This window comes from Sturnus vulgaris, chromosome 2 (genome assembly GCF_052056855.1).
Source record: "Sturnus vulgaris isolate bStuVul1 chromosome 2, bStuVul1.hap1, whole genome shotgun sequence".
NCBI lineage: Eukaryota > Metazoa > Chordata > Aves > Passeriformes > Sturnidae > Sturnus > Sturnus vulgaris.
The window spans coordinates 48,167,632-48,182,302 of NC_142244.1; the positions used below are offsets into that span (position 1 = coordinate 48,167,632).

Sequence of the window (14,671 nt, forward strand, 5' to 3'; positions counted from 1 at the left end):
ACAGCTATAACGATACATTGTTGTAAGGGTGGCATTACTTCTACTTGCATGTAGCACATGCAGTAGGGAGTGAGATATCACAGGGGTAGGTAACCCCCATGCACCTCAGACCCCAAAACACAAGTCAAAAGCCATCACTACATGAAGTATTTAAACTGAGATAGTAATAAATTTTGATTTCTGAGTACTTTAGGCTTTAAAGCCCATCAAGAAGGCATTTCCTCCCATCAAGCTAATGAAGAAAGGCAGACACACAAGGCCGTCAGTTTCCCTGCCAAAATTCAGAGTTTAGCACTTCCTCCATCATCAGTCTTGTTAAAATGTCAAAACCATTTTGTCCTATCATAGCTATTTAGGAAGAGATGATTAAGAGCAAGATAAGGAAGTTTTTAAAGTTTATCTAAATTTGATGTGGAAAACTCCTTTGGTTTATTGTACTTTCAAAATGGCATGGCCTAAAACATCTACCTTTATCAATGGCTTTTAACTGATAGGGCTTTAAGGAAAGCTTAGACACAAGTCAAACAACACGAAGCACAATATCTGAATCACGTAAGATAACAAATAAGATACCGACAGATACAAGGTACAGACAAGAATTCAAGGTTTAGGAACAAAAGAGGAGCAGCATAAAGGCCAGAGGAAGAAGTTCATAACCTGCATTAGGTGGAAGATAAGAAAGCCAAGAGAAATTGTGAAATTGAAATTAATTTTGTGAAGAGAATAACATCTTTCACTCAAATCCAGAAAAAATTATGATCTTTCATTGAACACACCTCAAAAAAGGTCCTTCCCCAGTTTGCCCATACTGGGAAACAGCAAAAATCCTTCTAGACTTGTACATGCCTGAGGCAGTAAGATGTCTTCTACTTTTACCCGGTTTCACCACTTTGTCCCACTCCTGTAAATACAGCCTGAACCATGATACTAAGAAGTTACACATCTCTATTCATCCTCTCATATACAGGAGAGCAGACACATTACACATATTTTGAGAAAACCTCTTCTAAACATGAGTTTTCTATGACAAAGTTGAGATTTTTTTTAATTCCACACATAAAAGTTTGGGGATTTCATTTAGAAGATGTGATTTCTAGGACTCCCTTAGAGTGAGTGCCTGAGTTCACTCTAAGAAACCTGCACAAATTAGCCAAGTCTCAAGTTCTGAACAGTCACAGGGCTCCATATATTCAGGCTCCACTGAAAAATGATCATGAAGAAATGTGGTCATAATCATATATTTTATTCTCAGTGCTATGAGAGGGAATATTACGGTAAAATTAACAGGATGCTAGCCCCAGAAACAATATTGTCATTTCTCTTGATATTAGAATTTAATATTTATATATTCCCCACTAAACAATTCATTATCCTGAAGCTACCCAACATCTGTTCCTAATCCCACTTAAAACAACCTCACAAAATAAAGGGTTTGCAGCTTACCCTCCCTAATTCTCTCAGGAAGAAGCACATTTGTTTCTGTGCTTGGGCTTTGGTGGCTGTTGTTGACAGGTGAGGAAAGCACTATTCATACTCTCATCACCAGAGAGGAGTGTGCTTGTTTCATAAACTTTTTTGCACATTTCCTCAATAACAATGCAAGACGTAGCCATCTGGGAAGCTACCAAGACTGTGGTTTAAAGAGAAGTCAAATAGCAGCAACATTATCAGTCAAATAAACAGTAGAAGCTGGTGGCCCAAGAGCCAAAAAAGAAAAAGCTAAACTAAATGTGAACAGTTAAGACCTTGATGAAAAACAAAACAAAACAAAAAGATGATGTAGAAAAAACGAATTTCTCTTTGCACTTAAGATCAGTGAAGGTTAATGTCATACTTTTCAGCCACTGCTTCAATAACACACAATTCAGCTTTAAGCCACTTAGAATCAAACCAGCAGCTAGCTGCACAGGGGGAACATATTCCTTTCCCCCCCAGGGCTGCAGTCCCTGTGCAACAGAGATACAGGCTCCCATTTGGGGATCTCCAGTTCCTGTATACACATATACATAGAGATGCTGTGGAGACGTCCTCATGAAATCTACCAGTGACAAATGTATAAAATGTGGCTTTTAGGTGAGCGGTGTAACATAAGAGGAAACCAACTGAGCTGTAAGGTGAAACCCAGAGCAAGCAGGCAGGGTCTGCCAGCACCACGAGTGACTGTGTGAGGTCATGGCAAGATGAGGGAGCAACTGACTTAAGGGACCACATGAATGCCAGGACCACCAATACAAGACCAAGTTGTGGCATATCAGTTTTGGGGAAGTTCGTAACACCTTGAAGGCCACCTATTTGCAGAGACAAACAAAATAATCAAAAGGAGAAGAGCCTCTGCTGCTTGCCCAAGGCAGAGAAGCGACAGATGTGGATGCTGAGCCAGAGAGGATGACACTTAACCCCACATCACCAGCTTGGATACCTTCCACCTGTCCTCAGACAGGCAGTGCACAGATACGACTTCTCTTGTGCTGCCACAAGACACAGGTGGCAGCTCTGCTGTAACTCATCAATGAGCCAGCGTGATTTGTGCTTGTACAATTGTTTCTGCTGCCTATTAGCTCTGATACTGCTTGCACGCCATCACTAATGCCACAATTAATGGTAGTTGGAACGCTGGTTCACAGTACTAAAAGAAGGTATAACTGAGTGCTGGTTGTCATCCAATTGCACCGCTGATCTTTGTGCAAACCAATGCTCAAGTCCCAGAGCCACAGATGCTCTGTGGCACAGGCCAATGCACTTCTGGAGTACACAGCTACTGGATTTTCACACTCTGTGTTCATGACACTGCAATACATTTTGTTGAATTCTGCAAAGTGCCCCTGCCCTCCTTCACACACTGTTGAAGCAAAAATCTATGCAGCCAGGATATTTATTCATTATGCAAAAGAGTAAAATTCAAGGTCCTTCCAAAGCAGCCTGAAGAACTGATAGAACATGGCTCAATCACTTTCTTGTGTCTTAAAAATGATGAAATTACCCATTTCCGAAAAACCTGAAATACAAAGTTGAGGAACATACCACTCACTTCTATGCAATATCACGTAGCTTTTCTGCAGCTCTTCAAACGAGCAGATATCAAAACATATTTGTAAAGGACATTGGTATTATTATTTTCCATCATTACGAGAGGATCCTAGTCTAAATTAACACTAATGAAGAGGAGCTGCCTCTCCAGAACTCCAAGGCTGTGGTGCTTGGAGATCTTCCTTTCCTTCCAGCCATGTTAATTCCTCTCTGCTCCTAGACACACACTATTATCCTGTGCTAGCTTTGGCAACTGGCAGGTCCTTCTGACAGCCAGTCCAGCTCACTAACCTAGCAGATAATCAATCCTTCAAAAAGACAAGTAATGTTTTTTCTTTACCACTTGGTGTTAGGCTGGTTTAGGCTCCTGTGAAAATACAGCCTATGTCATACTTACAAGTCTGCAACTGCAGATGTTCTTCACCTTAGCCAAGGCTTTTGAAATCCCAGGGACCGCCATCATAAACTGTAAAATTCCATGGCAAGACACCTTTCTGCACTTCATTGATTTCACAGTCACAGATTAATTATACAAAGTCTTCAAGAGACCCTGGCATAAGGCATATTTTCAACACTACCACAGCTGTGCCTCTAGCATTTTGCACAGCTGCACATAACACAGCGGGCCTGAATGACAAGAAAAAGTGAAATTCATAATTTCAGCACAAATTATGATATACCTTTAGCCTTTCTTCATATTCACTTCTGTAGTTCTGTAAATTTCGAATTTGGTAGGCACCACTAAACCAACTTACCTGACTTACAAAGTAACAAAGGCAAAAACTACTATTCACTCGCTCCTACATTAACTTAAATAACTTTAATGTGTTCTATACTAAAAAAAAGAAAAAAAAAATCAGTCTTGATTTGAAAAGAGTTGTATACACTACTTCCTAAGTGGTTTAACAACATAATTCCACTAAATTTCTTCCAGGAGCATCGGCAAGCTCTCTCATCTCAGTCAAGTTAGTAGAATTGTCTCCAATGCAACACAGTGAAAACTACTTTAATTAAAAGACTCTTTTCTCCCTGAATTCACTATCCAATCTAGTTCACTATGCAACCACTCAGGTGGGTGTACTATTATCTTATGTTTTAGCAGAGCCAAAGGCAGTACTGTACAGCAGCCACTCATTGTTATGTCTCTGAATAGGAAAGTTTGGGGTTTTCCTTTTTATGAGACAGTAAAGAGGAAGAAGAGGGACTATCTAAAGTATGTCCTCCTGTCCGTTTTCCTTCATTCCATAAAATCCCCATCTTAACAACTACTCCGTGTTCAACAAGATGTTTTGGACTTCAAAGTCCAAAGGACCAACATCTCCTACAGCTCAGATTTGACACTTTCCCCTTGTACACCACATGTCCCAGCACATATGTGGGTTTATGCCACTCACACACGCCACTATGCATCAAAATTGCAGAGATCTTATGTACACCTAATTCAGACAGACGCTTTAGAATCAAAACACTGTCAGAAACTGATGAAAAGGAATATTTTACTTATCTGCTTGTGACAGGATCAGCTCAACTTAATAATCAAGAGGATTTCTTCCACCTCTCCATAGGGAAAGCTGTTAATTAACTAATGAACACAGATTAGCATAACAACGATAAGACTCTTAGGAAGCAGGTTAAAAGGAAAACAGCAGTAGGTAGTGCCTGAAGAAGAATAATCCAGATGGAGTTATGGACTAATGAAGCTCCCCAGCAGATGAATGCACAAGGAAGCATATAGTATTTACATCGATTACTCAGAACAAAATATAGAAATATGCCAATGCAACAGTGACATGTCAAATGGGTGTGAAACATAGTGATTCAAAAAGACAAATACTCCCTTTGTGAAACAGGGGAAATTAACCCTAAACATGCATAATCCCATTTTACTAGATTTTAATTTCATCTAACATGATGTTTACCTTTCAAAGATATCAGAATCTCTATCAGTTCTTACTTCTCTAATCTCAGCTCTTCACTTTAGTACAGATAAGCTCCATTCACACTTGCTCTCAGCTCCCAGGTAAGAGTTTTTACCAGCACGGTGCACAATGTATGTACTTATCTCCCAGGCTGTAATCTGAACTGTGTGCCTGTAAAATGCACCAAGCATACCAGATCTTATGCAAAAGAAGAAAAAATATACATATAAATGATAGACTTTTAAGTTACTCAGTACTACTCCAAAAAACGATCTGGACGGTTTGGGTATGGCTCTCTGAAAACATCACCTTGCTGCTCTGAAGCAATAAAGAAAAGTACAATGTTAAGTACTATGAGGAAAGGAATACAGAAGAGTATCACAAACGTACAACCATCTAAAATCCTCAAGTACCTACAACACAGAATTCTCGTCAGTTAATTCAAAAACAGTATCATAAATCTAAAAAATTACAGAGGGATTATTTAATGTATGGGGCAACATCCCATATGAGAAAAAGACAGGATCCTTCAGTTTAGCTAAGAGATGACTGGAGGATGCAATATGATAGAGAATTATAGAAATCACAAAGAATACTACAGAAGAAAAATCAGAACACCTTATAGTTATTTCTCAGAATTTAGGAATTAATTAAATTATCAAACAGCAGGCTTCACTCAAATAACTACATTGTTTTCTTCCAAAAACACTTGTAAACCCCATTACACTCAGACAAGCGTATAGTTTAAATATATATATGTATATATGTATATATATATATATATACATAAAAGGACTAAATAGTATATATAAAAACTAAAAGAAAAAAAAAACATTCCAAAAACAACTGGACACACTTGTGGGAGAAAAACAATAACTTCTAGAGCTTTTGAAATTGCTAATTCAAATAATGGAAAGTCCACTAGTGAAAGGATCATCCTTACTTTTCAGACCTCTCTAAATCAGCAGCAAGAGGCCACCACCAGAAAAAAAACTCATCTGAGCAGAAGTTTCGCCTATTCTAGCCATAATATAGCACATATCCTGCTTGTTTTATGGGTGACAACTTGGATGACTTTCACAAATCTCAGCATTGGAATGATTCATTTGTCTGATTTCTTCCAACAGGCAACCTGCCCTAACAAAAGCAGAGCTAGTCCATCTCTCTCTTTCACTCTTACTATGAGCTATACTTCACAGCCTTAAAAATTGCCTTGCAATGAAGACATATTGCAACAAGAAACTGAACCTTCTTGTGGAATAAGGATTGCCATGGCCTTTGTGGAGAACAGACTGGCTGGTTATGTCAAGATGCAAGATAGTGGAGAATTGATGAGGCTGATTCAGCAAAACCACAAGCTAGGCCACTTGCTCATCTTACACCTGGGCTTGAGCAGGGCTTAACAACTGAATGGTGCCTGGGCTGAAGCAGAGGCCCCACAGCCTGATGCTGTCCCAGTGAGGAGCAGAAGAGCACCCACATCTCTGTGTCAGCCCTCAGCCTCACTGCCCCTTCGCCGTGCACAACAAGCCTGGGTTTAATCTGTTCCTCTGAGGAGACAATGATGGGATAAAGCCCTGGCAAAGGTCAGACAGCCACCACTGCTGCCCCAGCCCCAGTGTGGAGGAGCACACTGAAGTACCACACGTCTGCACTGTCTTTGTTTCAGCCACAAGACAGATAGCTTGGTTCGATAAAGGTAACCAAAGACCCTCATTAACCCCTTGTTTATGTATTAAAAACCACACCTACCAATATGAAAATAAGAAAACAGTTGTCCCCCCATCCCACATCTATGATGGCAGCAACAGGCAGCCACTGATTTTTAACTGCAGTCATTCATCCATTTGTTCAAGTATAAAACCGGTATTTGAAATCCACTATGAAAGGACAAGAATGCAACCCCACTCTACAGACAAGTCAATGGGCTTGCTCCTCTCCTCTCCCCAAAGCAGGGACAACTCTGTGGTAAGATTTGCATCTCTGACTGCATTGGAGCTTACCTGGGAACACTTGCACACAGAGCTATGCACTTCTATTTTGTAGGTCTAGTGCAGTTATACGCAATCTAACAAGAACCTATAATCTGCTGCTTCAATAAAACAGACTTTCCATGACTCCACAACCATGAAAGTTCTTCAACATGACTGGACTTTAGCGCCTAACTGGTTATAAATGAGAAATGAAGCTTATCTGCACCCAGCCCCTCTGATCTCTGAGGACTAGCTAGAAGGAAATAGGGTTTATTTCCTGACAATTTCATGCACTTACCACAACAGGCCTGATCTCCAAGAAAGGTAGGTCAAAAAGAGCCAACCAGATAAACTGTCATGGTTGATGGTATAAACAATCTGGTCTTACTAATGTGTTCCCTTATGCTCTTATTCTGTAAGCTTATTTGAACATCTGAAAGTGAAGTTTGCAGAACTACTGTCAGACTACCCAACTTGAGCCTGAAATCTCCCTCAGAATAGCAGGAAAAATCACAGACTAAGTGGTACCCTGAGAAGGCAGTGATGTGAGAATCCACAGCACCCCCTACACACACCAAACACTCACCCTTTGAAACAGACCACAGTCAAATCAGAACATTTACAAACTTTTAAAGAATGGAATTCTTCTGCAAAAGCCATTGCTCAAATGTTCTTTGAACTTTCCAAGAGCCACGCCACACAGAATAGCCTAATATGAACCTCTGGACCTATTTCGCTCAATCCCCTGCCCAAAAAAAAAAAACCTAATTTCAAAGTTAGATCAGGTTGTTCAAGGACTTGTTCAGTCAAGTACTAAATATCTCCAAAGATGGGAGATCCCATGGCCTCCCTACACAGTCTGCTCTACTGCCTTCACCAATCACACTTACTGTGATTTTTTTTCCTCTTCTCTCCAGCTGGAATGCTCCCTTCTGAAACTTGTAACCTCTTCTCTTTTCAGTGTGCAGCTCTAAGTGAAGTCTGGCATTTCTAATATCAGGAGAGTCTGAGTTAGCAAGTAAATTGTACAGTGAAGGTATATTATACACTTGAGCCAACCTGACAGTTCACCACTAGCAGGGGCGGACCAGCTCTGTACATGTCCAACAATCTAATTTCAGTGTCCCTCTGCTAGCTCTGCAACCTAAATGGCTGCACAGATAGCCAATACATCTAGCTAACCTGACAGAAATCCATTCCCTTGTTTAATTCCTATGTCATCTCAGCAACATTAATACCTTCTGCACAGGGTCAAAAGGGAGAAAGCAGAGCTGCAGGTAAGAGCAGAGAACCTCTTTTTGGAGGGAGCTGGGGTGAACAAGCAAAAACCTGTGAATTCACATTTAGGTGTCAGAGAATATCATACACAAAAAAATTTCAATGTGCTTTAATAAATTCTCAGCAATAACTAGAGAGTGTTAGGAAGACCTCCTAACTCATCCTCTCGCTTCTGGGATAAAATTTACATTTCTTTCCTTAATAATACAACCAGTGTCTTTTTTAATCCATGAAGACAGCTATTAAAACAGTGCTTAACTAATACTAATTATATTTGGCATTAATTACCACCTGAGCAAAACAGAACATAATAGATAGGAGATATATGGTCGGGGACACCATGCCAGTAGGAAATGGAAGAGGAGTAAATTAATTCAGTTCACACAGATGTTAGTGTATGGTCTTAACCAAGCCGAAGTCACACAGGCCAAAGGTAGATACCAGCCTATGGCACTGAGAAACTTCACAGCAAAGCACTAATAGAAATCTTACTTCAGGTAAACACCAAGTATCTTTACTAGAAAGGAATTATGTACCCAATTTTTATAGTGCAAATTCTTTTACACACATTAAAGAAAGTTGTCACAGCACCAGCCTTCAAAGTCATATTCGGCAGCTAATGACAACATAAGTTCCACCTTTTATAACAATTCTTCCACTTATACCAAATTCCAATCCTTTCTCAAAGTAAGACTTTTGAATGTGAGCTACCTACAGCCTGTCAAAAGGCTTTACTGGTAACAAAGGAAAAGCATTTCCATGCAGCTGTAGAAGAGCTAGGTGAGAGAAAAGACTGAATGTTTCCAGTTTTCAAACATGGCACGCTATGGTTTGCAAAGTCTACAAAGATCAGCAATTTAGGAGATCGGGACTTGGGCACACTTTATCTGGTACCTAAAAAGTAATTTTGCAAAGGAAAACTCAACTAATCCAGAGCAAGGAAAAAAAAATTATGAAAATACTTATCAAAGATTTAGAGAGCAGTAGATTTAGATAAGCAGTAATCCATGCTTATCCTCAAGGAAAGTTAATTAAACACATTCAGATCTTTCTATCAGAAATCCATTATTCTCCTCAAGGCTCAGTATTTCAATATGAAATCAAGACAAGTATCAAGTAAACCACCACCACACCGTGTTTGGTGTTTTGAAATGCTGAAACACCTTTCATGCATCCCTAGCCATCTGCATTTTGCAAGGATTGCCACTACCTCAGCTGTGACAGACTGTCACAAGAAAACCCTGCAGAATCCCTCCACATCTCCCTACCCAGTTAAAACCTTCTGCCATCTATTGTCAAACCATTCATAGCTCTGCCTTTTCCCATTGCTTCAGGTATAGCTCCACTGCAAGGTGCCAACCCTGACTCATGACCGCCCACACTAGCACCAGTTCATCACCCTTCGCCCCAAAAATCCTCAGATTTTTACATAAATACCTTTCCAAGTGATCCCAGCAGTTTGCTTGATCAGTTCACCCCTCCCATCTGCCACACAGAGATAACTTCCTGCCCCCGTCCCCAAGCAGACCTCTAACCAAACAGTGCAGCCTGCTGGCTAAATAGAATTCAGATCATCACTGTCCAGGTGCATTCCTGAAACACAATTAGTCCCCTCTTTTTGTACAATAGCTAGTGAGATAGAACAGGAGCAGAGCTCACGACTCTTTCAGTCTGGGGTCTCACGTCCACCTTTGTGAAGCACCTGCTGAGTTGCACTTTTCTCCTGCATCCCTCCAAAGACTCAATGATTTCTAAGAAGGAACACAGGGAAATAACCCTAAACAGTTCTCACGACTCTTTCACAGCCAACCTTGCTTAAAGCCTGATTCTGAATCTTCATGGATAGCTTTAGTGAATATCTCTGTTTCATGCAGCTTCCTCGGTAAGAGCCATCTAACTAGTTCTTCTCAGTTTAGTGTTGTCTACGAAACTTCCAAAATCAGCCGTGGAAAAGAAATAAAAGAAGAAGAAGCTAAATACCACAAGTCAGGTTTCATACAGGTCAGAGGCTGTAAGGAGAAAGGCAGAAATTCTACAAGGATCCTAACATCCATGTGCTTGCAGACCCAAGACGTATTTTTACCAGCAAGTTCAGCAACTATTCTTCAACAGAAGTACAAACACTGCCATAAAGGCCTGTGCCTTACAAAGGTTTTTATTTAATTCAACTCCACAGTAAATTGCTTTTCCCTCTCTGTGCTAACAGGGCTATGCTAGGGAAACAATGCCCACATAAGTTACATTTAGTCTTCAAGCACAGATGCAAGACTTTGGAGACACTTCAGCATATGCTACCTGTTTGATACTGAAAACTACTTAACCACCAGCTAGGATCCACATACATGTTCTGTTACACAGTAACACTTACCACTGATTTTCCTCTGGCAGTCAAACTGTCCTCGTAATTACTGCATTTGTGTTATCTTTAAAACAAAGATACACGACCTCACCAGAACATCTAACAATCTATATAGACATGTTTTATAAAGCATGCATTAATCAAAAGCAGCTCAAAGCTTGAAACCCATCTTTGATGGCATACTTTGTGAAGTATTTTTCTAAAAGGACTAGTGCTTGCTGCCAAGCTATTTGCCTTTACTGTCCTCCTTGGAAACACAGTCAGTGTTTTTCAGGCTTTGACTTGACAAGGAGTAACATGCATATTTTGATGGGACACCCACAAGTAAAGCTGATCACCTCTCACTTTACAGTCAGACTACTTCAGTGAGACATTAAAACACAGTCAGGCTCTGGACATTGATTAATTATTGATACTAGAAAAACTTGGCTATTATTTCTTTGGGTTTTTTTTAAATCCCATTAATAGCAACACCTTACAAACTTTATTTCTGTCCGAATCACTTTTGGGGACGATAAATTATGTGAGGAAGGCTTTCAGCTAGACATGTACAGAAGATCTGCAATAAAGACCTGTAAACTATACAGGCCAACACAGAGCTTTTCATCCAAACAAGGATGCAAACCTAGGATGTTTTAACACCAACGGTCACTACCGGTATCCAGCCCCATGGCATTTCTGATCTTTGCCATATGGGCTTCCTTTTCAATGCAATTATGAAAACAAGACAACACATAGTCAGCAGGCACGGTTAACTCATAATTAAATAGATCAAGTGAGAAGCACCACTAATAGCTTTGCTTCCAGGGGGCAGCCCCGTGAGCCTCTGACTCCTCGGTGCCCCTCCGCTTAAAGGAAAACTCTGGAACCGGATCGCGCCACTCCCGAGGCCGCTTCCACGCTGCCCAGGGTGCCTCGCTGCCCCCGCTGGGCTGGGGACGGGCGCGACCTCCCGCCGTTCCTCCGCCGCTGCGGGAGGTGCCCGGGGCCCGGCCCCGGGAGAGAGAGAGGAGAGAGAGCAGAGTTGCTCGCTGGCAACTTGGGCGAGGGTCTGGGCGGCGGACGGTGGCAGTGCGGGGGCTCGGGGACGGACCCGCCGCCGGCGGGGCGGGCAGCGCGGGGCGCGGGCAGCCGGCAGAGCCTGCCCGGGGCGGCACATGGAGGAGCGGCGCGGCGTGTGCGGCGGGGCCGGCCCCGGCTGCGGGGCCACAGGGACGAGCCGGCGCGGCTGCGGAGGGACAGGAAGGGAGCGGGACGGGGCGGCGGAGGCGGCGCGCACCGGCGGGCTGCGCCCCGAGCCCCACGCTCGAGGGGCGAGGGCAGCGGGAACGGAGGCGGGGAGGGGAGAGGGGTCCGGCGCGGACGCCCCTTCGGGGGCGAGGCGACGCTCCGGGCGCGGCGGTGCCGCCGCCCGCCTCACCATGAGCACTTTGGCCGCATTCTCCAGCTGGGCGATCACCTCGGGGGCGCCCCCCGCCGCCGCGGCCGCCGCCGCCATCATGGTCTCTCTTCAATGACGCGCCATGCGCTGCATTCTGGGGCGAGGCGGCCGCGCGGCCAATCCCGGCCCGGCCCGGCCCCGCCGCGGAAGCGAAGCGAAGCGGCGGCGCCGCCGCAGCACCGCGAGCGCCGGGCGGGGGCAGCGCCCGCCCCGCGCACCTCCCTCCACCCGGCCCCGCCCCGCCCCTCAGGCCCCGCCCCTCAGGCCCTGCCCGGCCGCCTCCGGGGCGGGCCCGGCCCGCAGCACGCGGCGGCTCCTCACCAACCGCGGGGCCGGGCCGGGGCTGCCGCCGCTCCCCGCCGGGGCCAAGTCACGGCACTTGCCCCGCTCGCAGTTTGTTAGGGGTGGAAGGGGCCTCTGGGAGATCAGCCGCTCCAACCCCGCTGCGAAGCCAGGGTCACTTAGAACAGGTTGCACAGGAACGCATCCAGGTGGGTTGGAAATGTCTTCAGAGAGGGAGCCTCCACAACCAACCTGGGCAGCCTGTTCCTGTGCTCTGCCAGCCTCCATGGAACGAAGTTCTTCCTCATGGTGAAGTGGAACCCATTGTGTTCAAGTGTGGCCATTGCTCCTCGTCCTGGTACTGGGCACCACTGAAAATAGCCCGGCACCATCCTCTTGTCAGCCTCCCTGGAGACTTCCATGCACTTCCTTGTGCTTCTCAATGAGCTCAGGTGCCAGCGCGGCCGCAGACGCTGGTTGCTGGCGGTCCCTTGTGCATTGCGGTGCTTGCAGATCTGTGGTGGGATGAGAAGCTGAGTTTATAAAATATAGCTTAGAAAGTGGTGGGGAGGAGAGAGGGTGGTCAGCGTCTTTAAAAATGAACTGGTTTCCAGCAGACGTAAAACCAAACCAAAACAAACAAAACAAAACAAAAACAACATAAAACCCCCAAAAATGTTTAAAACTGTTTTAAAATGCACTTTTTCCCACATAAATCCACCTGGAGCTCCTTCCATGTTATTGGTTGTGAGTCACAAGACAGTGTCAACTCTGAAAGATATGCTGAAGAGAGCACTGTTGTGCACCCATAGGAGCAAAAGGACTCTCAGACTATGCCTCCACTGGCATTTCATTTTGGTTAAAGAGCTCACCTTTTAAACAAATCTGATGGTTTTCACTCCAGTTTGCACACTGGAGCAGACATGGAGCTTTGATACCTTCAGATGAAGCCAAAATGGAAGATCTGCAATGGCCAAGGAGCGTTTAGTGAGTAGATCCAGACCAGAGCCCCTTCAGAGCACGTCCCTCAGTGCAAAGCACTGAGCACCATCAGCTGCTGTGTTCCCCTGAACCCACTGAACCACGCTGCTCTTAACAGTCAGGTGTTTCCAGCCATAGTTCTCTCAGCCTTGGGGAGGCATTAGCTGACCTCAAGTGCTGAATTTATGCAAGGTTTGAAATTTATCAGCTAACTCAGCCAGCTGATAGCAGTGTTGAAGGCTTGCAGATTGTTCACATAATCTGAGTGTCAATGGACAATGTTTCCGTGCAGATGATACAATGTAATAGCCAAAGGTGGAAAAACGAATCAAGGAAACTAATGACAGCAAGGAATCCATCGTTCCCATTCCAAAGGAAAATGCAAATATTTTTCTCCTAAGAAATGTCAGCTTTCAATGCTGAAGAGGGCATGCCAGTGCTTATTACTAGACAAGTTTAAAAGTAGTAATAGAACCATATAAATTATTGACTTTGGGGTTTACCGAGGAGGTAGAAGTAGAACATGCATTTCAAGGTAACATTCAACTTCAAAGTTGAAGAATGTGGGGATATCAGCAGGGCTGCACTGAAAGGAGGGATCAATATACAGAAAATTGAACAACAGCCAGAGATGGAGCAGTTCTAAGGTAGTGAGTGTGACAACACACTTAAGTCCTGGAGTGTGTTTATTGGGCAAACAACACAATGCACAATGAGTCTCACTCTAAAGAGCAGAAATCAGAGCTAAAGACTTAGAAGTTTGTATACAAAGAGGTTAAATGTAAAAAAAATCCCTGAAAGGTATGAAAAACCCCTCCTATTTTAAAGAATTCTGTGTTCAGTAAAGGACTACTTCAGTTGAGTATTTCTGTACTTGTACCTTGTATTGAAAATGAGATCCTTCAACAACTTTTTCAGCATGCTCAAAGGTCCTCCATTCTCCTGTGGCCTCGTGTTTAGCAGCACACTTGAATAGCCATGAAAGCAATAGAAATAGAATAGTATTTTTCAGGTTGGGAGGACTCGAGAGGTCTCTGTTTCTTCAGCCTTCTGATCAAGTTGCTTAGGGCTTTATTCAGCAAGGTCTTGAAAACCTCTAAGAATGGAGAGTGCACAGCTCTCTGGGCAACCGTGCCAATGCTTAATTGGTGTCACAGTGACCTCTTTTTCCCCTTAAATCAGAATGTCTTCATTCGTCTGTTACTTCTCATCCTGCTGCTGTGCACCTCAGTAGAGAGTGTTGCTGCATTTTCTTGATAATCTCAGGTACTGGAAGAAAACTCTTGGGTTTCCTTTCAAGCTTTCTGACTGAATGCAGTTCCCTCAGCCTTTCCTCACAGGGTCCCACCCCCACACCAATTTGACTGCCCTCAGCTGTACTCACTGCAATCCGTCAATTTCTTTCTCATAG

The 14,671-nt window shown here is 43.6% G+C and overlaps 1 protein-coding gene across 1 annotated transcript in view; it reads right to left on the reverse strand.

Moving 5' to 3' along the window:
- XPO4 (exportin 4) overlaps nt 1–12,057 on the reverse strand; it is an 80,918-nt gene extending 68,861 nt beyond the window's left edge. Inside the window, exon 1 of the mRNA XM_014877632.2 lies at nt 11,977–12,057. Within this exon, the coding sequence (XP_014733118.2) occupies nt 11,977–12,057 (81 nt within the window). The remainder of the gene's footprint in view (nt 1–11,976) is intronic.
- Between the last annotated feature and the right edge of the window lie 2,614 nt (nt 12,058–14,671).